The 27568-nt window shown below is 42.9% G+C and overlaps 1 protein-coding gene across 1 annotated transcript in view; it reads left to right on the top strand.

The window, feature by feature from the left end:
* The window catches only part of LOC140200376 (matrin-3-like), a 69108-nt gene that overhangs the window by 18022 nt on the left and 23518 nt on the right, over positions 1-27568 (top strand). Inside the window, exons 3-5 of the mRNA XM_072263613.1 lie at positions 12495-12556; positions 12876-12914; positions 24715-24830. Coding sequence (XP_072119714.1) covers positions 12495-12556; positions 12876-12914; positions 24715-24830 — 217 coding nt within the window. The remainder of the gene's footprint in view (positions 1-12494; positions 12557-12875; positions 12915-24714; positions 24831-27568) is intronic.

The following is a 27568-nucleotide window of genomic DNA, read 5'->3' as shown; positions in this document are numbered from 1 at the left end:
TAGATTTAGATTATGAAGACAGGTAGTCCTCTTTTATTGTCATTTAGTAATGCATGCATTAAGAAATGATACAATATTTCCTCCGGTGTGATATCACAAAACACAGGACAGACCAACAGTGAAAAAACTCACAAAACCACATAATTATATCATATAGTTACAACAGTGCAACAATACCACAACTTGATGAAGAAGTCCATGAGCACAGTAAAAAGTTCAAAGTCTCTCAAATGTCCCACATCTCACGCAGACGGGAGAAGGAAGAAAAACTCTCCCTGCCATTCCTGACCACAGTCCGACTCTGAATCATCCGAAAAGTTCGAGCCTCCGATCAGCTCTCCGACACCGAGTACTGAGCGCCATCGCTGTCCGAACAACTCGACCTCAATCTCGGTCGCCAATAGCAGGCAAAGCCGGGGATTTTGAGGCCTACCCTCGGAAAGATTCCCGACCACACAGTAACGACAGCAGCAAACGAGCGTTTCAGAAATTTCTCCAGATGTTCCTCTGTGCTCTTGTGTTTATTCGTAAATTCTGAAGCAAAGACTCATTAAGTACCTTACTTACATTCTCTGCATCTAAACAATTGTTCTCCCTTTGGCTTTCCTATTTCCTTTCTTTAGTTTTTTTCTGGCTTCCTTAAACTCCTTGAGGTTTGTTTGATTCAGAAGCTTTGCATACTTCCCCTTCTTGACTAAATTCATCACCTCTCTGGACATCTAATGTTCTCTTTATTTTTCCATCCCCATCCTTCCTTCCAACAGGAGCATGCATTTACTGTACTCTGTGCAATTGATCTTTAAGCACCCTCCACATATTTGATGTGGACTTGCTAGAGAAAAGGTGCTCTCAATTAACACGTCCTAGTTTCTGCCAAATGTCCTCATATTTCACCCTACTCCAATTTAAAGCTCTCCCACAAGAACCATACCTATCCTTATCTGTAGCTATCCTGAAAGTTGAGAAGATGTGGTCACTGGACAAAGTAGGACAAAGAAACTTGATTTTCTTTCTCCTACTTTGTATATGCTTGCTGGGAACATAAAGGCAAATTACAAAATCTTTTAAAGATGTTTGAAAATGAAAAGATGAGTGCAGGTCTTGTACAATCAGAAGCAGGAGAATTTATAATGAGGAATACAAAGCAATTAAATCACTACTTTAGTCTGTTTTCGCAGAGAGCACAGAAGTAAACTGCAAGCAGCGTTGTGGAATTGAAGGTGAGGAAGTAAAAGGGTATTTTAGAATGGAAATGGTGCTGGAGAAATTCATGACACTCTAAGTTGATAAATCCCTATAGCTATCTTAGTACTGGAGGGCAAGCTGTGGAAATAATGAAGGCACTAAAACTTAAAAATGTTTAAAAAAAATTTGGATGTTGTGGACTGCTAGACCAGCACTCAACACATTTATGGGTGTTCATCCACCTCACTGCCTTGATCCTGCCTTTTCCTCATATCATTTGACCATTGTGAAATATCCTTGTTGAATGTATTTTAATAATTTAACCTCTGCTGCCTTCTCCAGTCCTCAGAATTCCTCAGCTTCACCACCACCTGGGTGAAGACACAGCTTCTGATCTTGGTACCCTGTATCTTAGGTTGTAGTCCCTCCAGCTATTGTGAGCATAATTTTTGTACTTAAAAATAAAATGAAAAATGCTTGAAAATTGCCACAGATCAAGTAACATTTCTGGAAAGAAAAACATCAGAGCTCGTAGCTGAGTTTTTCCATCATTTTTTGTTGTTATTTCAGATTTACAGCATTTGCAGTTTTTTTTGGTCCATTTTTCACTTCCTGTACTTGGTATGTCTAGATTTGTTGGAATCTTAAAGTCCTGTTAATGAGATCCCTTTGCGTTCTTGTGTGCTCCAGTGAATATAAGTCTAAAGAATCCAGTCTTTATCAAATGTCATCCCTAGTATCAGATCATTAATCATTTTTCCACTTCTCTATTTCCTATTAAGAATTGATTGCTGGAATTTTGTAGATTGTGAATTATTTTTAGTACTTTAAATAGTAATACATATAACTCCAACATTTAAGAATGGGAGGACAGAAGTACAGACCAATTAGCTTATCATTACTTGTAGGGAAAATGCTAGAGGCGTAATAAACAATGAGATAACAGGACACTTCAGAAATATCAGTGGGATGAGATAAATTCAACACAGATTCTAAATGGAGGACTGTGTATTTCACAATTTTACTAGGATGTACAGTGGAATGAGTAGATGTTGTGCTCCTGAATTTTTAGAAACATTTTGACAAAAGTGCCACATAAAGTTAAAGCATGCCATTGGCAGTATTGGCATGGGTTGAATGTTGTTTAATATACTGAAAACAAGGTAAGAATAACTGGTGGCAGGAATTAGTTGGATGGTACATGGATTCATGGCTGGGCCTCAGCTAATCATAATAAATTCCAGTGAATTAGTAGCATTTGGAAGTTTGCCATTGACAGAATTGGCTGGAGGAAGTAGGCCTCAGGTAATTTAGACAAGATTTAGGGAGTGGGTGAAACATCAGATGCAGTAACATTATGTGACATTATCCGCTTTAGTTGGTAAAACAGAACAGGAACATTTAACATTTAAATTGTGTTTGGTTAGTAGGTATTAATGTACAAGTAGTCATGGGTCTCCTTGTGTACTAGACACCAAAAGCAAACATACAGGTACAATAGGCAATAAGGCTGCAAATGTTACATTGGTACATTGGCCAGAACAGCAAGAATTGAGTTCAGGAGCAAGGTGTCTTCATACAATTTAACAGGGCCTTGGTGAAACCACATGGAGTATTATGTCCATAAGCATAAGAGATTTTACAGATGCTGGAAACCCAGAGCCTGTAAGAAGTTTGAATGTTCTTCCGGTGACCATGTGGGTTTACTCCAAACTCTCCAGTTTCCTCCCACGGTCCAAAGACGTACTGGTTGATAAGTTAGTTGGTCATTGTAAATTATCCCGTGATTAGGCTACGATTAAATCGGGGGATTGCTGGCGGTGTGGCTCAAAGGGCCAGAAGTGCCTATTCTGTGCTGAATCACAATAAATAAATAAATAAACCGACAGACAGTGCAGGGGGAACTCGGCAGGGTAGGCAGCATGTATGGAGATGTGTAAGCAGTCGGTCACAGTTTCAAGGGAGGAGAGAAGGGGTAAGGGGGGGAGCCAGAATGGGGAATGGAAAAAAGAGAAGGGGGGGAAATTACTGGAAGTTAGAGAAATCTGTGTTCATACCATCGAGTTGGAGGCTGCCCAGATGAATATGAGGTGTTGATCCTCCAATCTGTGAGTAGCCTCATGATAGTAGAGCAGGCCATGTAGGAATGGGAACTTGAATTGAAATGTACATGAAACCCACCATTTATGGCAAATAGCCTACCCTTTCTCCTCACCTGTCCATCACCTCTGTCTGCCCTTTCTTCCCTTTCTCCCATGATCCACTGTCCTCTCCTATCAGATTCCTTCTTCTTCAGCTCTTCTTCCACCTATCACCTCCTAACTTCTTAGTTCATCTTTTCCTCCCTCCCAGTTACCCACCTTCCCCAGATCTGGTTTCATCTATCACCTGCCAGCTTGTAGTTCTTCCTCTTTCCCCCCAACACGTTATCCTAGCTTCTTACTCATTCCTTTCCAATCCTGATGAAGGGTCTCGGCTCGAAATATGGACTGTTTATTCCCGTACATTGATGCTGTTGGAACTCTTGAGTTCCTCCAGCAGTTTGTATGTGTTGCCTTCTTGCCTAAGAACAAACACAATGAATACTTTGGAGAGATTGCAGTGAAGGTTCAGCAGACTGATGCATTGAATGGTATGGCTACTGTATAAGGGGAGATTAAACCAATCAGAATTCTGGACTGTGGTTAATGTGGGGTGGATGTTTCTCTTAGCTGGGGTATCTGGAGCAAGAACTTACAGGGTGAGAGATTTTGGACTTAGGTCATAAATTTCTTCACAGTTTAATTTACTGCAATAAAGTGCAATGGGGGCCAAGCTGCTGAGAATGCTTAAGGAGCTGGATAAATTTTTTAACATGAAACATTAAGGAGATTGGAGAGCAGAGATGTGGTATTAAGTTAGCTGGTTAGCAATGATTGTGTTAAACGGCAAACTTGAAGGGCCAAGTAGCCTCTCCTCTTCAAGGCCAGACTAACATAGATGATGGAAAATGTATAGGGGAACGAAATCCAAACAGCAGCATGAATCACTGTTCAAAGAGTACTGGTTAATTAAGGATAACCAGTTTGATTTGTAAATGAAGGCTGTGTCCTACAGGATTTAATTTTGAGGTCTGTGTTTGAGGACTTCATTTGATATTGTCTACATAATCATGGCAGTTTGAACAAGAAATTAACTCAGATCCAAAAGAAAGTAGCAAATTAGGTTTGATAATATACCCTTGTTATTGTCTTCTCCGGTTTTCAGAAATAAGTATCTGTTAGGGTGATCCACCCACAATCTGGTTCTTCTATGTTTTCTTCGAATGCTTAACTCTATACGTTGGGTGGCCGCTTCCTGGAATGGCTTGCCCATATGTTGGTAAGATGCTGAGAGGAACTGAGGGACACAAATCTTTGGAGTTTGTTTGCAGCCCCTGTAAGCAACAAGGTTAATGTGGTGATGAAGGTAAAAAGAATACCTGATTTACCTGGGGGGAATAGAGTACATGAGTAGGGAAATTGTTGCTAGAATTGTATAAATTGCTAGTTAGGTTACAGCACAAGTATAATACTACACGAAAATAAAGTCAAAGAAAATCCTAAAATGTTTTAGGAAGGATTGATCATATCTATGAACCTTTTTTCAAGCAATGTTTTGAGATCTTTTAAGCTTTTAACAGTTGCTTCCAATCCTTAAGAAACACAAAAAGTAAATTTTGAAATATAACAAAAAAAAACATTGACCAGATTCATTGCTAGACAGTTTCAACAAATTGGCCTCTTGGTTTCTTGCATTCTGTCATTTTTTGTTTGAATGAAGGGTTCCGTTTGCTATTTTTCAATCAAAGAGGGGAATGTCGACTCAGACCATGAGAGTCCTGCGTCGGGCATTTTCATGCCTTACAAGGCGCAGATTGGAAGTCTGTGTGGGGCGCCACTCCTCGCACAGACACTAGAGCAATGTGTGGTTAAGTGCCTTGCTCAAGGACACAAACACACTGCCACGGCTGAGGCAGAACTAGTGACCTTGAAACCACTAGACGAACGCCTTAACCGCTTGGCCACATGCCCAACACAATCAAGGAAGAACCTATTAAAACCTCTGAATCTAGATAATTTTGAAAGTTAAAACCCAGTACATCAACTTTACAATAGCATTGGAGAGAGATAGGGGCAGACAAGTTAGAAAAGCGTTTAATTGGAGTAAGGGGAATTATGAGGCTATCAGGCAGGAAATTGGAAACAGATGTTCTCAGGGAAATGTACGGAAGAAAAGTGGCAAATGTTCAGGGGATATTTGTGTGGAGATCTGCATAGGTATGTTCCAATGAGACAGGGAAGTTATGGCAGGGTACAGGAAGCGTGGCGTACAAAGGCTGTAATAAATCTAGTCAAGAAGGATAAAAAAGCTTACAAAAGATTCAGAGAGCTAGGTAATGTTAGAGATCCAGAAGATTATAAGGCTGATAGGAAGGAGCTTAAGAAGGAAATTAGGAGAGCCAGAAGGGGCCATGAGAAGGCCTTGGCGGACAGGATTAAGGAAAACCCCAAGGCATTCAACAAGTATGTGAAGAGCAAGAGGATAAGACGTGAACGAATAGGACCTATCAAGTGTGACAGTGGGAAGGTATGTATGGAATCGGAGGAAGTAGCAGAGGTACTTAATGAATACTTTATTTCAGTATTCACTATGGAAAAGGATCTTGGCGATTGTAGTGATGACTTGCAACACTGTAAAGCTTGAGCATGTAGATATTAAGAAAGTGGATGTGCTGGAGTTTTTGGAAAGCATCAAGTTGGATAAGTTGCCGGGACCGGTGGAGATTGCTGAGCCTCTGGCGATGATATTTGCATCATCAATGGGAACAGGAGAGGTTCTGGAGGATTGTGGATGTTGTTCCTTTATTCAAGAAAAGGAGTAGAGATAGCCCAGGAAATTATAGACCAGTGAGTCTTACCTCAGTGGTTGGTAAGTTGATGGAGAAGATCCTGAGAGGCAGGATTTATGAACGTTTGGAGAGGTATAATATGATTAGGAATAGTCAGCATGGCTTTGTCAAGGGCAGGTCATGCCTTACGAGCGTGATTGAATTTTTTGAGGATGTGACTAAACGCATTGATGTAGTGTATGTGGCTTTCAGCAAGGCATTTGATTAGGTACCCCATGCCAGGCTTATTGAGAAAGTAAGAAGGCATGTGATCCAAGGGGACATTGCTCTGTGGATCCAGAACTGGCTTGCCCACAGAAAGCAAAGAGTGGTTGTAGACGGGTCATATTCTGCATGGAGGTCAAGTCACCAGTGGAGTGCCTCAGGGTTCTGTTCTGAGACCCTTACTCTTCATGATTTTTATAAATGACCTGGATGAGGAAGTGGAGGGATGGGTTAGTAAGTTTGCGAATGACACAAAGGCCGAAGGTGGATAGTGTGGAGGGCTGTCAGAGGTTACAGCAGGACATTGATAGGATGCAAAACTGGGCTGAGAAGTGGCAGATGGAGTTCAACCCAGATAAGTGTGAAGTGGTTCATTTTGGTAGGTCAAATATGATGGCAGAATATAGTATTAATGATAAGACTCTAGGCAGTGTGGAGGATCAGAGGGATCTTGGGGTCTGAGTCCATATGACGCTCAAAGCAGCTGCGCAGGTTGATTCTGTGGTTATGAAGACGTACAGTGTATTAGCCTTCATCAATCTTGGAATTGAATTTAGGAGCCAAGAGGTAATGTTGTAGCTATATAGGACCCTGGTCAGACCCCAGTTGGAGTGCTGTGCTCAATACTGTAGCCTCACTACAGGAAGAACGTGGAAGCCATAGAAAGGGTGCAGAGGAAATTTACAAGGATGTTGCCTGGATTGGGGAGCATGCCTTATGAGAATAGGTTGAGTGAACTTGACCTTTTCTCCTTGGAGCGATGGAGGATGAGAGGTGACCTGATAGAGGTGTATAAGATGATGAGAGGCATTGACTGTGTGGATAGTCAGAGGCTTTTTCCCCAGGGCTGAAATGGTTGCCACAAGAGGACACAGGTTTAAGGTGCTGGGGAGTAGGTACAGAGGAAATGTCAGGGGTAAGTTTTTTTACTCAGAGAGTGGTGAGTGCGTGAAATGGGCTGCTGGCAACGGTGGTGGTGGCGGATACTAGGGTCTTTTAAGAGACTTTTGAATAGGTACATGGAGCTTAGAAAAATTGAGGACTTTAGGTAAGCCTAGTAATTTCTAAGGTAGGGACATGTTTGGCACAACTTTGTGGGCTGAAAGGCCTGTATTGTGCTGTAGGTTTTCTATGTTTCTATGTAACTGTCACAACAGCCATAAGAATGACGTTTTGAACTAAATCTGACTGCACCTGGAAACTTGTCAATCCATAGTTCCAACGGTGTCCTTAGTATAATGCATAATGATTGGAACTTCCCTGACTTTCTTGATCCAGTTCTTGGTCTACAGCTATTTTGAGATATTATTTATATCAGATGCAAAATACCCATTCAATTCCTCTGTCACGTCCTTGTTTTCCTTCACCAATTCACCAGACTTGTACACCGTAGAAACAGCTCTTACTAACTTTAACTCTTGATGAATATCAACAGAGAATCTTACTATTTGTTTTATATTTCCGGCTAGCCTGATCTCATCTTAATTAAGCTTTTCTCTATCGCTTTGCCTATTCACACCAAATTCATAATGCTGTTTCTTGCCCATCCTCTTCCTCTGATAATGCCTTTCACGGAGGAAAGAAATCTCTTCCTATTTTTATGAGAAACACTGTAGATTTTGTAGATGATATGGCACTCAAACTGTAAGTGACAATTTCTATGTTTGTATCAAGCTACCTTAAACTCATTTTCTCTCAACTGAGCTCCTGCATGAAGAGTTTTGTGCAACAGGCATGTCCTCTTTGGAAGGTGGATGATGCTTGGTTTCTTGGGCTCTTCATTTCCTGGTAGGAGTGGAGAAACCGTGAATTGCTATGACTTAAAGAAGGAATAAAGAATGTTTAAAATCTGTACTCAACCTTTTAATGTGGAGTCTACAGCCTTCTTCCACAGATGCAGCATGGGCAGCTGAGTGCTTCCATTGCTTTCTGTCTTTCAGATTTCTTGTATTATAGATTATGAAGACACGCAGTCCTCTTTTATTGTCATTTAGTAATGCATGCATTAAGAAATGATACAATATTTCCTCCGGTGTGATATCACAAAACACAGGACAGACCAACAGTGAAAAAACTCTCAAAACCACATAATTATAACATATAGTTACAACAGTGCAACAATACCACAACTTGATGAAGAAGTCCATGAGCACAGTAAAAAGTTCAAAGTCTCTCAAATGTCCCACATCTCACGCAGACGGGAGAAGGAAGAAAAACTCTCCCTGCCATTCCTGACCACAGTCCGACTCTGAATCATCCGAAAAGTTCGAGCCTCCGATCAGCTCTCCGACACCGAGTACTGAGCGCCATCTCTGTCCGAACAATTCGACCTCAATCTCGGTTGCCAACAGCAGGCAAAGCTGGGGATTTTGAGGCCTTCCCTCTGGAAGATTCCGGACCGCGCAGTAACAACAGCAGTGAACTGGCATTTCAGAAATTTCTCCAGATGTTCCTCTGTGCTTTCACGTCTATCCATCAAATCAGAATTGTCCACGGCCCCTATTTAATGGATACGATATAATTTTTTCACCGGAGGGCTGTGCACACGCGGCGCGCTGCTCTCTCCTCCCGCCTATCTGCAACTCTTTTTAATTGCTACTCAGTGGCAGCAGATGGTAAGAGAGAAGGCCATGGTGCCACTCGGACAAGCCCATTATTTAATTGATGTAGTGCTTGAAATGGGATAACTCAGGGCATGTGCTTCTGGTTACACTAAGCACTCTTGCAATACATACTGTGCACATAATATCCCACAGGTAGTTTAATTTGGACATTGGGCAATAGCCCCAGTATCGTGCAAATGTTTAATCACCTGAGGAAACAAGCATTTGTGTGTTTGGAGGATCGATATATCACCATGAGATTTTTACCTTATAGCTATTAGGCATCAGATTGCCAAAAAAATGAAGAGCTAGCAGGCTCACTGTTATCTTTTTTTATTAAAGAGGAATGGGGACCAGAAATTTACACTCTGAAGTGAACTGTGATAAAGAATGCGTAAATAAATATGTACACAATATGCTAGCCAGCAGCTCCTAACTCCTTATAAGGAGCATTGGAGGATATTATTGAGAGTACAGGAAACCTAACAACGAGAAGACACCTGTCTTTACTGCCGTCTTCCCTATATTTCCATGGTTTCTGGAAGGATCACCAGGATTCTGAAGAAATATTGGGTTAATACCATCTACAAACCTGTAAAGAAGCACAAATCACAGCTTAAACACAAGGAATTCTGCAGAGGTTGGAAATTCAAGCAACACACATCAAAGTTGCTGGTGAATGCAGCAGGCCAGGCAGCATCTCTAGGAAGAGGTACAGTCGACGTTATGGGCCGAGACCCTTCGTCAGGACTAACTGAAGGAAAAGCTAATAAGAGATTTGAAAGGGGGAGGGGGAGATCCAAAATGATAGGAGAAGACAGGAGGGGGAGGGATGGAGCCAAGAGCTGGACAGGTGATTGGCAAAAGGGATATGAAAGGATCATGGGACAGGACGCCCAGGGAGAAGGAAAAGGGGGAGGGCAGGAAAAACCCCAGAGGGTGGGCAAGGGGTATAGTCAGCGGGAGAAAAAGGAGAGAGAGAGAAAGAATGTGTGTATATAAATAAATAATGGATGGGGTACGAGGGAGAGGTGGGGCATTAGCGGAAGTTTGAGAAGTCAATGTTCATGCCATCAGGTTGGAGGCTATCCAGACGAAATATAAGGTGTTGTTCCTCCAACCTGAGTGTGGCTTCATCTTTACAGTAGAGGAGGCCATGGATAGACATATCAGAATGGGAATGGGATGTGAAATTAAAATGGTGTGGCCACTGGGAGATCCTGCTTTCTCTGGCGGACAGAGCGTAGGTGTGCAGCAAAACGATCTCCCAGTCTGCGTCGGGTCTCTCCAATATATAGAAGGCCACATCGGGAGCACTGGACGCAGTACATCACCCCAGCCGACTCACAGGCGAAGTGTCGCCTCGCCTGGAAGGACTGTCTGGGGCCCTGAATGATGGTGAGGGAGGAAGTGTAAGGGCATGTGTAGCACTTGTTCGGCTTACAAGGATAAGTGCCAGGTGGGGTGGGGAGGACGAATGGACAAGGGAGTCGCGTAGGGAGCGATCCTTGCGGAAAGCAGGAAAGATGTGCTTAGTGGTGGGATCCCGTTGGAAGTGGTGGAAGTTACGGAGAATATGTTGGACCCGGAGGCTGGTGGGGTTGTAGGTGAGGACCAGGGGAACCCTATTCCTAATGGGGTGACGGGAGGAAGGAGTGAGAGCAGATGTGCGTGAAATGGGGGAGATGTGTTTGGCTCCATCCCTCCCCCTTCTGTCTTCTCCTATCATTTTGTATCTCTCCCCCCCCCCCACTTCCAAATCTCTTACTAGCTCTTCCTTCAGTTAGTCCTGATGAAGGGTCTCGGCCTGAAACGTGGACTGTACCTCTTCCTAGAGATGCTGCCTGGCCTGCTGCGTTCACCAGCAACTTTGATGTGTGTTGCTACAAATCACAGCTTACAGGTTATCACAGCTTAATGATGATTTGGGACTCAGGACTGCTGGTGTTTACAGGATTCCCTGTAAATGTGGTATATCGGGGCATGTGGCGGCTATCCGCATCAAGGAGCACAAGAGATATATCCGGTTTGGTTACCTGGAGAAATTGGTGATAGCAGAACATCGCATTCATGATGACCATAGGATTGACTTCAACAGTACAAGACTGCTGTGCCAGTGGCTTTTGGGACCGTGTGGTGAAGGAAGCCATTGAAATAAAACTAGAGAAAAAGAATTTTAACAAAGGCAAAGGTCCTGCTCTAAGAAAGAACTGGAATTTGATTGTAAACAAGGTTGCACAGCGAAAACCTGATTGGATGAGGACTAGGCATGCCCAGGCATCATGCCTGGTGAAGATGGCAGAGTTTGTAATCGAAATATCGGTTAAAATCGATGCCTGCACCCAGCTGGAAGCCCGAAGAGGAGTTTATTTGTCATATACTTTGGGGAAGCACTAGATCCTTTTTCACAAGCTTTGTTTACATCTTAGAATGTGCATACCTCACAGTGTGGTATGTGCTGCCTAGGAATAGATATAAGATTTTAATGCTTGTTCTGTTATATAACGTAAACCTGAGTGGTGTTAGGTAACACACATAAAAGTTGCTGGTGAACGCAGCAGGCCAGGCAGCATCTCTAGGAAGAGGTACAGTTGACGTTTCAGGCCGAGACCCTTCGTCAGGACCAACTGAAAGAAGAGGTGCTCCTTGGCCTGCTGCGTTCACCAGCAACTTTTATGTGTGTTGCTTGAAATTCCAGCATCTGCAGATTTCAGCGTGTTTGTGGTCTTAGGTAATGTGGCTTTTAAGTCATGTTGATACTCTAATGTTAAATGATCTAACACAAGTGTACCAGACGGTTCAAGAAAGTTTTTAAACATTGTTTTTCAAGGGAGCTTGTGCCACCTATCTCCATGACCTTTTACAGCAACTTTCCTTACAAGCCCACACAGCCTCCATCCAACACAATCTATTATATATATGCATGCCAGCATTTACAAAGTTAAAAATTTGTGGCAGTCAATTAAATTCTGATATGCCTTTGCTCTTAATTTTTAGATCCACAAATATTATCACAGAATATTAAATGCAAATAACATATGAAGTATGGTTTTAGTCAACAAGTTTATATGTAGTGACACCTGTAGGAGTTAAGAAAATAGATGCTGTTTTAGTTTCTGTCTTTATGTTGTCTTTCAGGTCTACTCTGTATGGCACAGCGTGCATTATTGAAATACCTTCTTCCGGACATTGGTGAAAATATTGAAAAATCCCAAAAATAGAATTTGAAGTATTCAGTGGCGACTTAAATCTTTGTTTTATCTTGTTCTGATAGTCAAAGTATAATTGTAACCAGCAGTCCTGATAGGAGATAGGAAATTTGATTTGAGTAAGAAATACAATTTATTTGTAACTAGATTGCTCTCTTTGACCTCACTACTGTGAAGTATAATCATATATGAATTGGAAGGAATATAGCTGGTGAGGAAAAAACAATTTACTATTTTTAATATCTTGTAATTATGCATTTCATTTAGCTAGTAGCCCTTACTGTTGAGCTGATAAATTAGTATTCCACATAGAATTTTTAATTTTAATAGTATGTTTATTCATGTTATCTTTTCTCCTTTTAGGATTGGAACCAGCACATCAATAGTTCAACACACAGACGGCTTTGTGATCTACTTGTGGAAATGTATGGAGTTTTTTTTTCAGATTGTTACTGATGCTATACATTATGTTTATTAAATTATGTATTTATTCACATAACTGTTTCACTCGATGATTAGTAAATAAGAAACCATGTATGATTTAAATTGTAAAAATGTAAAATGAAGTGGAAGTTACACAGTTGAAGGCGTTGTTTTATATTTGCATTATCTGTTTATGATATTTCAGTGTTCAAGGTTGGTTGCACGTCATCTATTTAAGTATCAGCTCTGCATATTTGGTTAAGTATTTTATTTACATTAATAATTGAGGGTCTTGTTCTGTGATTATGTCCTCATTTCTAGATACCCAGAATGGAATCCAGATGCTTTCCAACCTCAATTGTAAGTATTTGTTCCTTGTACTCGCAGGCATTACTTAGTATGAGTTCAGCCCAGTTATTCTGTGGTTTTGAAAGTATTGAGTGAAGAGTAATTTCTAATCTATCATGGATTATAATCCTTCTATAATTTTTTTTTCTATTGGTGAACTTAATGATATGAGCATTTCCTACGTTATCTGGGGTTCAGAATGATTGGGATAAGCTGCCTTTACAAAGCATGCCTATTGGGATAATTTCTGTTGCAGGGCACTGTTGTTCTCGAGCAGTGGTCTGTCAGCAGAGGATGTTTAACCTTCCATGTTAAAAATGGTTTTAAACTGCAGGTGCTCATTATCTGGCATTCTCAGCATAATATCACTGCCAAGACTTACATTTTCATCCTTTGAGCATTCTGCAATTCCTGTTTGCTGAGTTGCACTAGAAGATCTTCCCCGCAATATACACTATTGCTTTTGTGCCAGTGATAGGCAGGTCCTAACTCATGGTTTAAAAAAAAGGTCTATTTTACATATAGGATTCTTACAGTGTAAACCAAGCAAGTTTGGGAAAATCCTTGTTAAAGAAAGATGCAGAAAAACTAACAAAAACATTGTATATCTAATGTGGTGGTCTGTGTAGTGGATTGAAGATTTACTCACATCATTGATTTATTACTTCGTATTGTATGTGCAGGATTTGTAGTTAAAAGCTGAATATGAAAAGTAACCTTTGTTTTGCACATGCATTCACTTCTTCATGGGTTAAGATGTGGAAGATTTTAAGGATCATAAGCTAACTTATTATAAAAATATACATTATTGTGCTTTTTGAAGTGAGCATGCCCAAAGGGCCAGGCACTTGGCATGATGAGTGTTATTTGAATGATTATTACTTTTTGGAGACCAACAAATAAAAATGCTTGATAGGTACCATAATCTACTCTTTTGAAATGGAACATTGTAACATGATACAGACCCATCAGGCCACGAAGTTGTGACAGTCTTTTAACTTGCTCCAAGATCAACACAGGGCTGCAACATTACTTCGTGGCTCTTCAACTGAATCCCCGAACAAATGAAGGCCTTTTTAACAATTCTATCAATTTGTGTGGCAACTTTGAGTAACTCCCAAGATCCCTCTGTTCCTCCACACGAAAAGAATCCTGCCCTTAACCCTGTGTTCTGCTTTCAAATTCAACCTTCCAAAATGAACCATTTCACAGGTTGAATTCCATCTGCTGCTTCTCTGCTCAGCTCTGTATCTTAACAATGTAACCCTTCACCACCTACATCAGGGGTCCCCAACCTTTTTTGCACCGCGGACAGGTTTAATATTGATAATATTCTTGCGGACCGGCCGACTGGAGTGGGTGTTCAAGTAGGTTAAACTCACCTCAACATGTCTTTTACAGTTAGGGTTGCCAACTTTCTCACTCCCAAATAAGGGACAAAAGTAGCAGTCAAATCATGGGCCACTTTACCCCGGGAAAAGACTACCATGACCATGAAGCCTTGCGCGGGCACCTGTGTGCGCATGTGTGATGTGCGCATGTGCGTACATGCTGATTTTTTTTTTCCCCCACAAATCGGTTTTCCCTTCATCCTCCCGACTATACATACATTATTTCTACTTTATATAGGCTGTGTATTTATCATATCATTCCTGCTTTTACTATATGTTAGTGTTATTTTAGGTTTTATGTATTATTAGGTATGATTTGTTTGGTTTTTTTTGGGTCTGGGAATGCTGAAAAAATTTTCCCATATAAATTAATGGTAATTGCTTCTGTGCTTCACGCCATTTCGGCACGAAAGGTTTCATAGAACGTTCAACATTAGTGGGGGAAATATGGGAGAAGGGCGATCCCGTATGGGACAAACCAATTTAACCCAATATACGGAATGTCCTGGTAAATACGATACAGTTGGTAACCCTATGTTCAAGTTCAACAGTGTGTGACGGAATGAGGAAAGGTGATAAACTGAGAGCTTGGATACATACATGGAATTATGATGTAGTGGCCATTACAGAGACTTGGCTGGCACCAGGGTAGGAATGGATTCTCAATATTCCTGGATTTCAGTGCTTTAAAAGGGATAGAGAGGGTGGAAAAAGGGGAGGAGGGGTGGCATTACTGGTCAGGGATACTATTACAGCTACAGAAAGGGTGGGTAATGTAGCAAGATTCTCTTTTGAGTCAATATGGGTGGAAGTCAGGAACAGGAAGGGAGCAGTTACTCTACTGGGGGTATTCTGTAGGCCCCCTGGTAGCAGCAGAGATACAGAGGAGCAGATTGGGAGGCAGATTTTGGAAAGGTGCAAAAATAACAGGGTTGTCATCATGGGTGACTTTAACTTCCCTAATATTGATTGGCACCTGATTAGTTCCAAGGGTTCAGATGGGGCAGAATTTGTTAAGTGTGTCCAGGATGGATTCCTGTCACAGTATGTGGACAGGCCGACCAGGGGGAATGCCATACTAGATCTAGTACTAGGTAATGAACCGGGTCAGGTCACAGATCTCTCAGTAGATGAGCATCTGGGGGACAGTGACCTCCGTTCCCTGGCCTTTATGATTATCATGGAAAAGGATAGAATCAAAGAGGACAGGAAAATTTTTAATTGGGGAAAGGCAAATTATGAGGCTATAAGGCTAGAACTTGCGGATGATGTTCTTGCAGGGAAATGTACTATGGACATGTGGTCGATGTTTAGAGATCTCTTGTGGGATGTAAGGGATAAATTTGTTCCGGTGAGGAAGATAAAGAATGGTAGGGTGAAGGAACCATGGGTGACAAGTGAGGTGGAAAATCTAGTCAGGTGGAAGAAGGCAGCGTACATGAGGTTTAGGAAGCAAGGATCAGATGGGCCTATTGAGGAATATAGGGAAGCAAGAAAGGAGCTTAAGAAGGGGCTGAGAAGAGCAAGAAGGGGGCATGAGAAGGCCTTGGCGAGTAGGGTAAAGGAAAACCCCAAGGCATTCTTCAATTATGTGAAGAAAAAAAGGACGACAGGAGTGAAAGTAGGACCGATTAGAGATAAAGGTGGGAAGATGTGCCTGGAGGCTGTGGAAGTGAGCGAGGTCCTCAATGAATACTTCTCTTCGATATTCACCAATGGGAGGGAACTTGATGACGCTGAGGACAATATGAGTGAGGTTGATGTTCTGGAGCATGTTGATATTAAGGGAGAGGAGGTGTTGGAGTTGTTAAAATACATTAGGACAGATAAGTCCCCGGGGCCTGACGGAATATTCCCCAGGCTGCTCCACGAGGCGAGAGAAGAGATTGCTGAGCCTCTGGCTAGGATCTTTATGTCCTCGTTGTCCACGGGAATGGTACCGGAGGATTGGAGGGAGGCAAATGTTCCCTTGTTCAAAAAAGGTAGTAAGGATAGTCCGGGTAGTTATAGACTAGTGAGCCTTACGTCTGTGGCGGGAAAGCTGTTGGAAAAGATTCTTAGAGATAGGATCTGTAGGCATTTAGAGAATCGTGGTCTGATCAGGGACAGTCAGCATGGCTTTGTGAAGGGCAGATCGTGTCTAACAAGCCTGATAGAGTTCTTTGAGGAGGTGACATACATATACATAGAAAACATACATAGAAAATAGGTGCAGGAGTAGGCCATTCGGCCCTTCGAGCCTGCATCGCCATTTATTATGATCATAGCTGATCATCCAACTCAGAACCCCGCCCCAGCCTTCCCTCCATACCCCTTGACCCCCGTAGCCACAAGGGCCATATCTAATTCCCTCTTAAATATAGCCAATGAACTGACCTCAACTATTTTTGTGGCAGAGAATTCCACAGATTCACCACTCTCTGTGTGAAGAAGTTTTTCCTAATCTCGGTCCTAAAAGGCTTCCCCTCTATCCTCAAACTGTGGCCCCTCGTTCTGGACTTCCCCAACATCGGGAACAATCTTCCTGCATCTAGCCTGTCCAATCCCTTTAGGATCTTATACGTTTCAATCAGATCCCCCCTCAATCTTCTAAATTCCAGCGAGTACAAGCCCAGTTCATCCAGTCTTTCTTCATATGAAAGTCCTGCCATCCCAGGAATCAATCTGGTGAACCTTCTTTGTACTCCCTCTATGGCAAGGATGTCTTTCCTCAGATTAGGGGACCAAAACTGCACACAATACTCCAGGTGTGGTCTCACCAAGGCCTTGTACAACTGCAGTAGTACCTCCCTGCTCCTGTACTCGAATCCTCTCGCTATAAATGCCAGCGTACCATTCGCCTTTTTCACCGCCTGCTGTACCTGCATGCCCACTTTCAATGACTGGTGTATAATGACACCCAGGTCTCGTTGCACCTCCCCTTTTCCTAATCGGCCACCATTCAGATAATAATCTGTTTTCCTATTTTTGCCACCAAAGTGGATAACTTCACATTTATCCACATTAAATTGCATCTGCCATGAATTTGCCCACTCACCTAACCTATCCAAGTCACCCTGCATCCTCTTAGCATCCTCCTCACAGCTAACACTGCCACCCAGCTTTGTGTCATCCGCAAACTTGGAGATGCTGCATTTAATTCCCTCATCCAAGTCATTAATATATATTGTAAACAACTGAGGTCCCAGCACTGAGCCTTGCGGTACCCCACTAGTCACCGCCTGCCATTCTGAAAAGGTCCCGTTTATTCCCACTCTTTGCTTCCTGTCTGCTAGCCAACTCTCCACCCACACCAATACCTTACCCGCAATACCGTGTGCTTTAAGTTTGCACACTAATCTCCTGTGTGGGACCTTGTCAAAAGCCTTCTGAAAATCCAAATATACCACATCCACTGGTTCTCTCCTATCCACTCTACAAGTTACATCCTCAAAAAATTCTATGAGATTCGTCAGACATGATTTTCCTTTCACAAATCCATGCTGACTTTGTCCGATCATTTCACCGCTTTCCAAATGTGCTGTTATCACATCCTTGATAACTGACTCCAGCAGTTTCCCCACCACCGATGTTAGGCTAACCGGTCTATAATTCCCCGGTTTCTCTCTCCCTCCTTTTTTAAAAAGTGGAGTTACATTAGCCACCCTCCAATCCTCAGGAACTAGTCCAGAATCTAACGAGTTTTGAAAAATTATCACTAATGCATCCACTATTTCTTGGGCTACTTCCTTAAGCACCCTGGGATGCAGACCATCTGGCCCTGGGGATTTATCTGCCTTCAATCCCTTCAATTTACCTAACACCACTTCCCTACTAACATGTATTTCGCTCAGTTCCTCCAACTCACTGGACCCTCTGTCCCCTACTATTTCTGGAAGATTATTTACGTCCTCCTTAGTGAAGACAGAACCAAAGTAATTATTCAATTGGTCTGCCATGTCCTTGCTCCCCATAATCAATTCACCTGTTTCTGTCTGCAGGGGACCTACATTTGTCTTTACCAGTCTTTTCCTTTTCACATATCTATAAAAGCTTTTACAGTCCGTTTTTATGTTTCCTGCCAGTTTTCTCTCATAATCTTTTTTCCCCTTCCTAATTAAGCCCTTTGTCCTCCTCTGCTGAACTCTGAATTTCTCCCAGTCCTCAGGTGATCCACTTTCTCTGGCTAATTTGTATGCTTCTTCTTTGGAATTGATACTATCCCTAATTTCTCTTGTCAGCCACAGGTGCCCTACCTTCCTTGATTTATTCTTTTGCCAAACTGGGATGAACAATTGTTGTAGTTCATCCATGCAACGTTTAAATGCTTGCCATTGCATATCCACCGTCAATCCTTTAAGTGTCATTTGCCAGTCTATCTTAGCTAATTCACGTCTCATACCTTCAAAGTTACCCCTCTTTAAGTTCAGAACCTTTGTTTCTGAATTAACTATGTCACTCTCCATCTTAATGAAGAATTCCACCATATTATGGTCACTCTTACCCAAGGGGCCTCTCACGACAAGATCGCTAATTAACCCTTCCTCATTGCTCAAAACCCAGTCCAGAATAGCCTGCTCTCTAGTTGGTTCCTGGACATGTTGGTTCAAAAAACCATCCCGCATACATTCCAAGAAATCCTCTTCCTCAGCACCTTTACCAATTTGGTTCACCCAATCTACATGTAGATTGAAGTCACCCATTATAACTGCTGTTCCTTTATTGCACACATTTCTAATTTCCTGTTTAATACCATCTCTGACCTCACTACTACTGTTAGGTGGCCTGTACACAACTCCCACCAGCGTCTTCTGCCCCTTAGTGTTACGCAGCTCTACCCATATCGATTCCACATCTTCCCGGCTTATGTCCTTCCTTTCTATTGCGTTAATCTCTTCTTTAACCAGCAACGCCACCCCACCTCCCCTTCCTTCATGTCTATCCCTCCTGAATATTGAATATCCCTGAACGTTGAGCTCCCATCCCTGGTCACCCTGGAGCCATGTCTCTGTGATCCCAACTATATCATAATCATTAATAACAATCTGCACCTTCAATTCATCCACCTTATTACGAATGCTCCTTGCATTGACACACAAAGCCTTCAGGCGCTCTTTTACAACTCTCTTAGTCCTTTTACAATTATGCTGAAAAATGGCCCTCTTTAATGCTTGCCCTGGATTTGTCGGCCTGCCACTTTTACTTTTCTCCATAGTACTTTTTGTTTCTACCCTCACTTTACACCCCTCTGTCTCTCTGCACTGGTTCCCATCCCCCTGTAGTGAACTAACCTCCTCACGCCTAGCCTCTTTAATTTGATTCCCACCCCACCAACCATTCTAGTTTAAAGTCACCTCAGTAGCCCCCGCTAATCTCCCTGCCAGGGTATTGGTCCCCCTAGGATTCAGGTGCAACCCGTCCTTTTTGTACAGGTCACGCCTGCGCCAAAAGAGGTCCCAATGATCCAAAAACTTGAATCCCTGCCCCCTGCTCCAATCCCTCAGCCACGCATTTATCCTCCACCTCATCGCATTCCTACTCTCACTGTCGCGTGGCACAGGCAGTAATCCCGAGATTACTACCTTTGCGGTCCTTTTTCTCAACTCCCTTCCTAGCTCCCTATATTCTCCTTTCAGGACCTCATCCCTTTTCCTACCTATGTCATTGGTACCTATATGTACCACGACCTCTGGCTCCTCACCCTCCCACTTCAGGATATCTTGGACACGATCAGAAATATCCCGGACCCTGGCACCAGGGAGGCAAACTGCCATCCGGGTCTCTGGACTGCGTCCACAGAATCGCCTATCTGACCCCCTTACTATCGAGTCCCCTATCACAACTGCCCTCCTCTTCCTTGCCCTACCCTTCTGAGCTACAGGGCCGGACTATGTGCCGGAGGCACGGCCACTGTCGCTTCCCCCGGGTAAGCTGTCCCCCCCAACAGTACTCAAACAGGAGTACCTGTTGTTAAGGGGCACAGCCACCGGGGTACTCCCTATTACCTGACCTTTCCCCTTCCCCCTCCTAACCGTGACCCACTTGTCTGCCTCCCGTGGCCCCGGCGTGACCACCTGCCTGCAACTCCTCTCTATCACCTCCTCACTCTCCCTGACCAGACGAAGGTCATCGAGCTGCAGCTCCAGTTCCATAACGCGGTCCCTTAGGAGCTGCATCTCGATGCACTTGGCGCAGATGTAGACGTCCGGGAGGCTTGGAGACTCCAGGGCCTCCCACATCCGACACCGAGAACAGCAAACTGCCCTCACACTCATACTGCCCCTCTCCTCAAATAACAAAAGAAAATGAATGCCAAACCTTCCTCGCCTGTTTCCGCCTAAGCCTGTTGAGCCGAAGCCCTTAAGTCTTCACTCTGCTCCCGGCTCACTCCGCCGCCCGCAGACTACGCTGCCCACTGTATGAGGCTCTGTTCCTTTTAAATCTGCCGCGCTGCACAGCCCGACGTCACATGCCTGCGCAGTCCCGCCTCTCAGAATGCCATTGGAGGAAAAAAAAATAACGAAAATTTCAAAAATGTCTTTCTCGGCACTCCCACTCAGACTCTCAGACTCCTTCTTCGAATCAAACCTGAAGCAGGATGTCTGCCCTTTTAAATCTGCCGCGCTGCACTGCCCGACGTCACACGCCTGCGCAGTCCCGCCTCTCAGAACGCCGTTGGAGAAAAAAAAATAACGAAAATTTCAAAAATGTCTTTCTTGGCACTCCCACTCAGACTCTCAGACTCCAGGCATATAGATGAGGGTAGTGCGGTGGATGTGATCTATATGGATTTTAGTAAGGCATTTGACAAGGTTCCACATGGTAGGCTTATTCAGAAAGTTAGAAGGCATGGGATCCAAGGAAGTTCGGCCAGGTGGATTCAGAATTGGCTTGCCTGCAGAAGGCAGAGGGTGGTGGTGGAGTGAGTACATTCAGATTGGAGGATTGTGACTAGTGGTGTCCCACAAGGACCTGTTCTGGGACCTCTACTTTTCATGATTTTTATTAACGACCTGGATGTGGGGGTAGAAGGGTGGGTTGGCAAGTTTGCAGACGACACAAAGGTTGGTGGTGTTGTAGATAGTGTAGAGGATTCTCAAAGATTGCAGAGAGACATTGATAGGATGCAGAAGTGGGCTGAGAAGTGGCAGATGGAGTTCAACCCGGAGAAGTGTGAGGTGGTACACTTTGGAAGGACAAATTCCAAGGCAGAGTACAAAGTAGATGGCAGGATACTTGGTAGTGTGGAGGAACAGAGGGATCTCGGGGTACATGTCCACAGATCCCTGAAAGTTGCCTCACAGGTGGATAGGGTAGTTAAGAAAGCTTATGGAGTGTTAGCTTTCATAAGTCGAGGGATAGAGTTTAAGAGTCGCGATGTAATGATGCAGCTCTATAAAACTCTGGTCAGGCCACACTTGGAGTACTGTGTCCAGTTCTGGTCACCTCACTATAGGAAGGATGTGGAAGCATTGGAAAGGGTACAGAGGAGATTTACCAGGATGCTGCCTGGTTTAGAATGTATGCATTATGATCAGAGATTAAGGGAGCTAGAGCTTTACTTTTTGGAGAGAAGGAGGATGAGAGGAGACATGATAGCGGTGTACAAGATAATAAGAGGAATAGATAGAGTGGATAGCCAGCACCTCTTCCCCAGGGCACCACTGCTCAATACAAGAGGACATGGCTTTAAGGTAAGGGGTGGGAAGTTCAAGGGGGATATTAGAGGAAGGTTTTTTACTCAGAGAGTGGTTCGTGCTTGGAATGCACTGCCTGAGTCAGTGGTGAAGGCAGATACTCTAGTGAAGTTTAAGAGACTACTAGACAGGTATATGGAGGAATCTAAGGTGGGGGCTTACATGGGAGGCAGGGTTTGAGGGTCGGCACAACATTGTGGGCCGAAGGGCCTGTGCTGTGCTGTACTATTCTATGTTCTATATTGTTGCCTCACGGCCCGGTAGCACCTGGTTTGCGGCCCGGTGGTTGGGGACAGCTGTTCTACATTGTCCACAACAATATCAACCTGTTGTAATATACCAAATAGTTGCTAATTTTTGAATAGCCAGTACTAATTCAGAATAATTAGATTCAAGTGGTTTTTGTAATAGTGCATTTTGCATGAGCTAGTATTGTTTATGAACAGTATATTTAAAAAGGAATTTAAAATAGTATGCATTTAATACTTATCAGTCATTTGTGAAATTGGTTTTAAACCTGTTTGCAGAATTATCAAGCAGTAAATTTATTTTGCAGCTAAATCTGAGATGAGGTGAGGGCCTCCATTGGTCAGAGTTGACATAGAAACATAGAAAATAGGTGCAGGAGTAGGCCATTCAGCCCTTCGAGCCTGCACCGCCATTCAGTATGACCATGGGTGATCATCCAACTCAGAACCCTGTACCAGCCTTCCCTCCATTCCCCCTGATCCCTTTAGCCACAAGGGCCTTATCTAACTCCCTCTTAAATACAGCCAATGAACTGGCCTCAACTGTTTCCTGTGGCAGAGAATTCCACAGATTCACCACTCTCTGTGTGGAGAAGTTTTTCCTCATCTTGGTCCTAAAAGGCTTCCCCTTTATCCTTAAACTGTGACCCCTTGTTCTGGACTTCCCCAACATCGGGAACAAACTTCCTGCATCTAGCCTGTCCAATCCCTTTAGAATTTTATACGTTTCAATAAGATCTCCCCTCAGTCTTCTAAATTCCAGCGAGTATAAGCCTAGTTGATCCAGTCTTTCATCATATGAATGTCCTGCCATCCCAGGAATCAATCTGGTGAACCTTTGTACTCCCTCTATGGCAAGAATGTCTTTCCTCAGATTAGGGGACCAAAACTGCACACAATACTCCAGGTGTCTCACCAAGGCCTTGTACAACTGCAGTAGTACTTCCCTGCTCCTGTACTGGAATCCTGTTGCTATGAATGCCAGCATACCATTTGCCTTTTTCACCGCCTGCTGTACCTGCATGCCCACTTTCAATGACTGGTGTACAGTGACACCCAGGTCTCGTTGCACATCCCCTTTTCCTAATCGGCCACCATTCAGATAATAATCTGTTTTCCTATTTTTGCCACCAAAGTGGATAACCTCACATTTATCTACTTTAAATTGACCATGGATCTTGTGTCCTAGCTGTCTAGATAAGCAAGCCTGGGCAGTATGATATGGAGAGCAAGCTGTTGCCCATGTGGAAAGCTCCCCCTCTCTACCCATCTGATGAACGGTGATAAAGTATATAAAAGGGTTAACATTTTGTTAAACAATAGCAGCCTGTTTTTCTGAAAGAAACCGCTGATGATCAACAGATGTGCTAAGCCATACTGAGCCATATTTCTTCTTGAAGGTAGCTAGCTAGGGTTTCAGGATGCTTATCTCCTTGTGCATTCATACGTAGAAATAGGACCACTCCAGCCTGTTTCAAAATATTCTGTCCATTATGCCTATTTTGTAATTTGTCTTTCAGGGCTGTCATGTAGTGGATAACTTTGACTCCAGCCTGTCTTGTGTGGGAGATACCTTAACAAATATATCTGTGTTGTAAGGGGACTTGTTATTTAGTTGGTGGATCGGGCAGGAACAGTCACAGACAGACTGTTCCTGTTTGAGCGACTAACTGAGTAGGCTCCGGGTGCTTTGAATAAAGAGTTTGTACTTATACGGTCTCTCAGTGACTTTATCTGGATTCGACTTGCACTACGGCAGAGACCGATACAGTTTGGTACCAGCAGCGTTGCAGGAGTTGCCAATCAACATTGAACTCAATGTAGGACTGCCATAGGGACTCCTGCTCCAGATTTTACCCTTAGGGTTACTCCTGAAGCCTCCCTCATGAGTGGGTATAGCTGCAAGGCAGTGGAGGTTTGAGATCAGAGTTTTCCTTCTCCTAGATGAGCTGCTCACCACGGCTTACAAGTCCCATTTACCCGAAGCAACTGATTTTAAGGCGCCAGTAACTTGCTTTTGCCTCTTCTCCTGTCAGTAGAAACAGTTCTGCTGGACTTAGTAACTAAGCCACACATGAAGGCCAGGAGGTGGACTTGGTTCTCAGAGACCACTTGAGGCATACGTCATTGGGCGCATTGCCTCCATTACCACCCCTGGCTATACCTTAAGGAGCCAGCTAAATCTGAATGTTTCTGGCATTTACATTGTTTTGTTGACTGAAGTATGTTTGGAGCTAATGCTTTTTTCCATTTAAAACATAGGGTTGCAAATCTAGGTGAATTTTTAATTAATATCTGTCTTAACCAACCACTAGTCCCATTTCATTTTTTCTATACACCCAGTTTTAAAAGCTCAGACATTGTATTGTGTAAAGTAAATTTTTTTTTTCATTATAACGACTTGTTTTAGTATTTGAATATTGGGATGTCTTTTTAGTTGAAATTTCTTCCTGATTTTTGTGTGAACTTTGTGTAAAGCCTTCCGTATTGCTTCTAGGGGCGATCCACTTGTTCTGCAGTCAACAAATCTGGCTCCTGGTATTTTGGGGCCTCCACCATCTGGATCCTTACTTGCATCCAACAGAGGGCTGGGAGGAATGGAATCACATGGGGGTAATGATCTTTGGCTCTTAAAATATATTTCATTGGTTTAATTTTTTAATATCATATGCTTTGCTGGAAACTTGTCCTCTGTTATATCCAGTTTTTAAAAGTATATTACCACAACTGTGGAATATTAGCTTCATTTGTAGAAAAATAAATGGAAATTTAGAAACAGAGAAAGGGAAAATGAATACGAATACCAGGATTTTGTCTTGATAAAATTCAGCTAGATAAGCAATTGCAAATTAACCAGTCTAGGAATTTATTTAATTGATGGACCCATTACTATAGGATTTTATTGCTCTTGTGGAGGAGAATACTGGTTGTTCAGAATCTGCCACTGCTTCTAGGTAAATTTAACTTCCTATTAACTTCATAACAAATTAATGTGAAGTTACATAATAAAGAAAACCAGTTTTCAGTTGGCAGAAAGTAGTTGCAATTTTTGGATGCTTTTTGAGGAACCAATACATTTGCCTTTCATTTGCTAAATCTCTTCGTATCAATCCCAAACTCAGTTTGGTTTTATTAGTCTTGCTACAGTGTTGCTGTTTATTTAAATATATAAAAGGAGACCCTTTCTTCATTTTTATGTTTGACCCTCCTGTATATTAATTTTATTATATACAGCTTGTCTGACTTGCAAGGAAAATAGCTTATCCTGGAACATAGACATCTCTGCCCCATGACGTCCATAAGACGTAGGAGCAGAATTAGGCCGTTCAGCCCATCGAGTTTCTGCCATTCCATCGTGACCTATCACGGATCACACTCAACCCCATGCACCTGCCTTTTCAACATATCCTTCGATGCCCTGACCGATCCAGGAAACAATCAACTTCTGCTTTAAATATACCAACAGACATGTCCTCCACAGCAGTCCGTTGCAGAGCATTCACTACTCACAGGCTGCCCCTCAGTTTTGAGGCTGTACCCTCTAGTTCTGGATACCCCCACCATAGGAAACATCATCTCCACATCCACCTTATCTAGTCCTTTCAACATTCGGTAGGTTTCAGTGAGATTCCCCAGTATTTTCTAAATTCCAGTGAGTACAGGCCCAAAGCTACCAAACACTCCTCATGTGTTAACCCTTTCATTTCTGCAGTTATCCTCGTGAACCTCCTTTGGACTCTTCCCAATGACAACACATCCTTTCTGAGTATGGGGTCCAAATCTGCTGACAATACTTCAAGTGCAGCCTGACTAGTGTCTTGTAAAAGCTCAGCATTATCTCCTTGCTTTTATTTTCTATTCCCCTGGAAATAAATGGTAGCATTGCGTTTGCCTTCTTTACCACAGACTCACCCTGTAAATTAACCTGCAAGTCTTACACAAGGACTTTTAAGTCCCTCTTTACCTCTGATATTTGAACCTTCTCCCCATTTAGATCATAGTCTGCACTATTGTTCTTTTCCCCAAAATGTATTATCATACATTTCCTAACACTGCATTCCATCTGCCCTGTTTTTGCCCATTCTTCCAATTTGTCTGAAGTTCTGCTGCAATCGCATTGCTTCCTCATCACTACCTACCCCTCCACCTATTTTCATATCATTCGCAAACTTTGCCACAAAGCCATCAATTCCACTATTTAAACCATCGGTGGACAATGTGAAAAGTAGTGGTCCCAACACTGACCCCCGAGTATTACCGCTAGTCTCTGGCAGCTAACCAGAAAAGACCCCTTTTATTCCCACTTGCTGCCTCCTGCCTGTCAGCCATTCCTCTGTCCATGTCAATGTCTTTCCTGTAACACCATAGGATTTTACCTTGTTAAGCAGTCTCATGTGTGGTACCTTATCAAATGCATTCTGGAAATCCAAGTAAGTGACGTCCACTGCCTCTCCTTTGCCCTTCTGCTTATTACTTCCTTGAAGAGCTCTAACAGATTTGTTAGGCAAGGTTTCCCTTTACAGAAACCATGCTGACTTAGACTTATCATTAGCTTCCAAGTATCCCAAAACCTCATCCTTAATAATGGACTCCAACACTTTGCCAACCACTGAGGTTAGGCTAACTGGCCTATAATTTACTTTCTTTTGCCTTCCTCCCTTCTTAACAAGTGGAGTTTCATTTGCAATCTTCCAGTCCTCTGGGACCATGCCAGAATCAAGTGATTCTTGAAAGATCATGACCAATGCATCTGTTATCTCTTCAGCAATCTCTCTCAGGACTCTGGGATGTAGTCCGCCTGGTCCAGGTGACTTAACCACCTTAAGTTTGCCTAGCACTTTTTTCTCTGTAATAGCAATGGCACTCATGGACCTTTGGCACACTGCTAGTGTCTTCCACAGTGAAGATGGATGCAAAGTACTCATCAAGTTAATCTACCATTTCTTTGTCCCTCCTTACTACCTCACCAGCATCATTTTCCAGTGATCCAATGTCAACTCTCATCTCCCTTTTACTCTTTCATATAATGGAAAAAACTTGGTATCCTGCTTTACATTAATTGGCTAGTTTGCCCTCATATTTTGTTTTTTGCCTTCTTACTGCTTTTTTTTAGTTGCCTTTTGATGGATTTCCCAATCATATAACTTCCCACTCACTTTTGCTACCTGATATGCCCTTTCCTTAGTCTTTATGCAGTCTTTAACTTCCCTTTTCAGCCACAGTTGCCTACCCCTGCCATTTGAGAACTACTTCTGCGGGACATGTCTCTCTTGCACCTTCTGAACTGTTTCCAGAAACTTCAGCCACCTCTGCTCTGTCGGTATTATAGAACTGGGATGACCTAGAGCCAT

Source organism: Mobula birostris, chromosome 7, assembly GCF_030028105.1.
Source record: "Mobula birostris isolate sMobBir1 chromosome 7, sMobBir1.hap1, whole genome shotgun sequence".
In the NCBI taxonomy this organism is placed as follows: Eukaryota; Metazoa; Chordata; class Chondrichthyes; order Myliobatiformes; family Myliobatidae; genus Mobula; species Mobula birostris.
The sequence above is the reverse complement of the archived record's forward strand: the minus strand, read 5'-3'. Positions and strand labels throughout refer to the sequence as shown.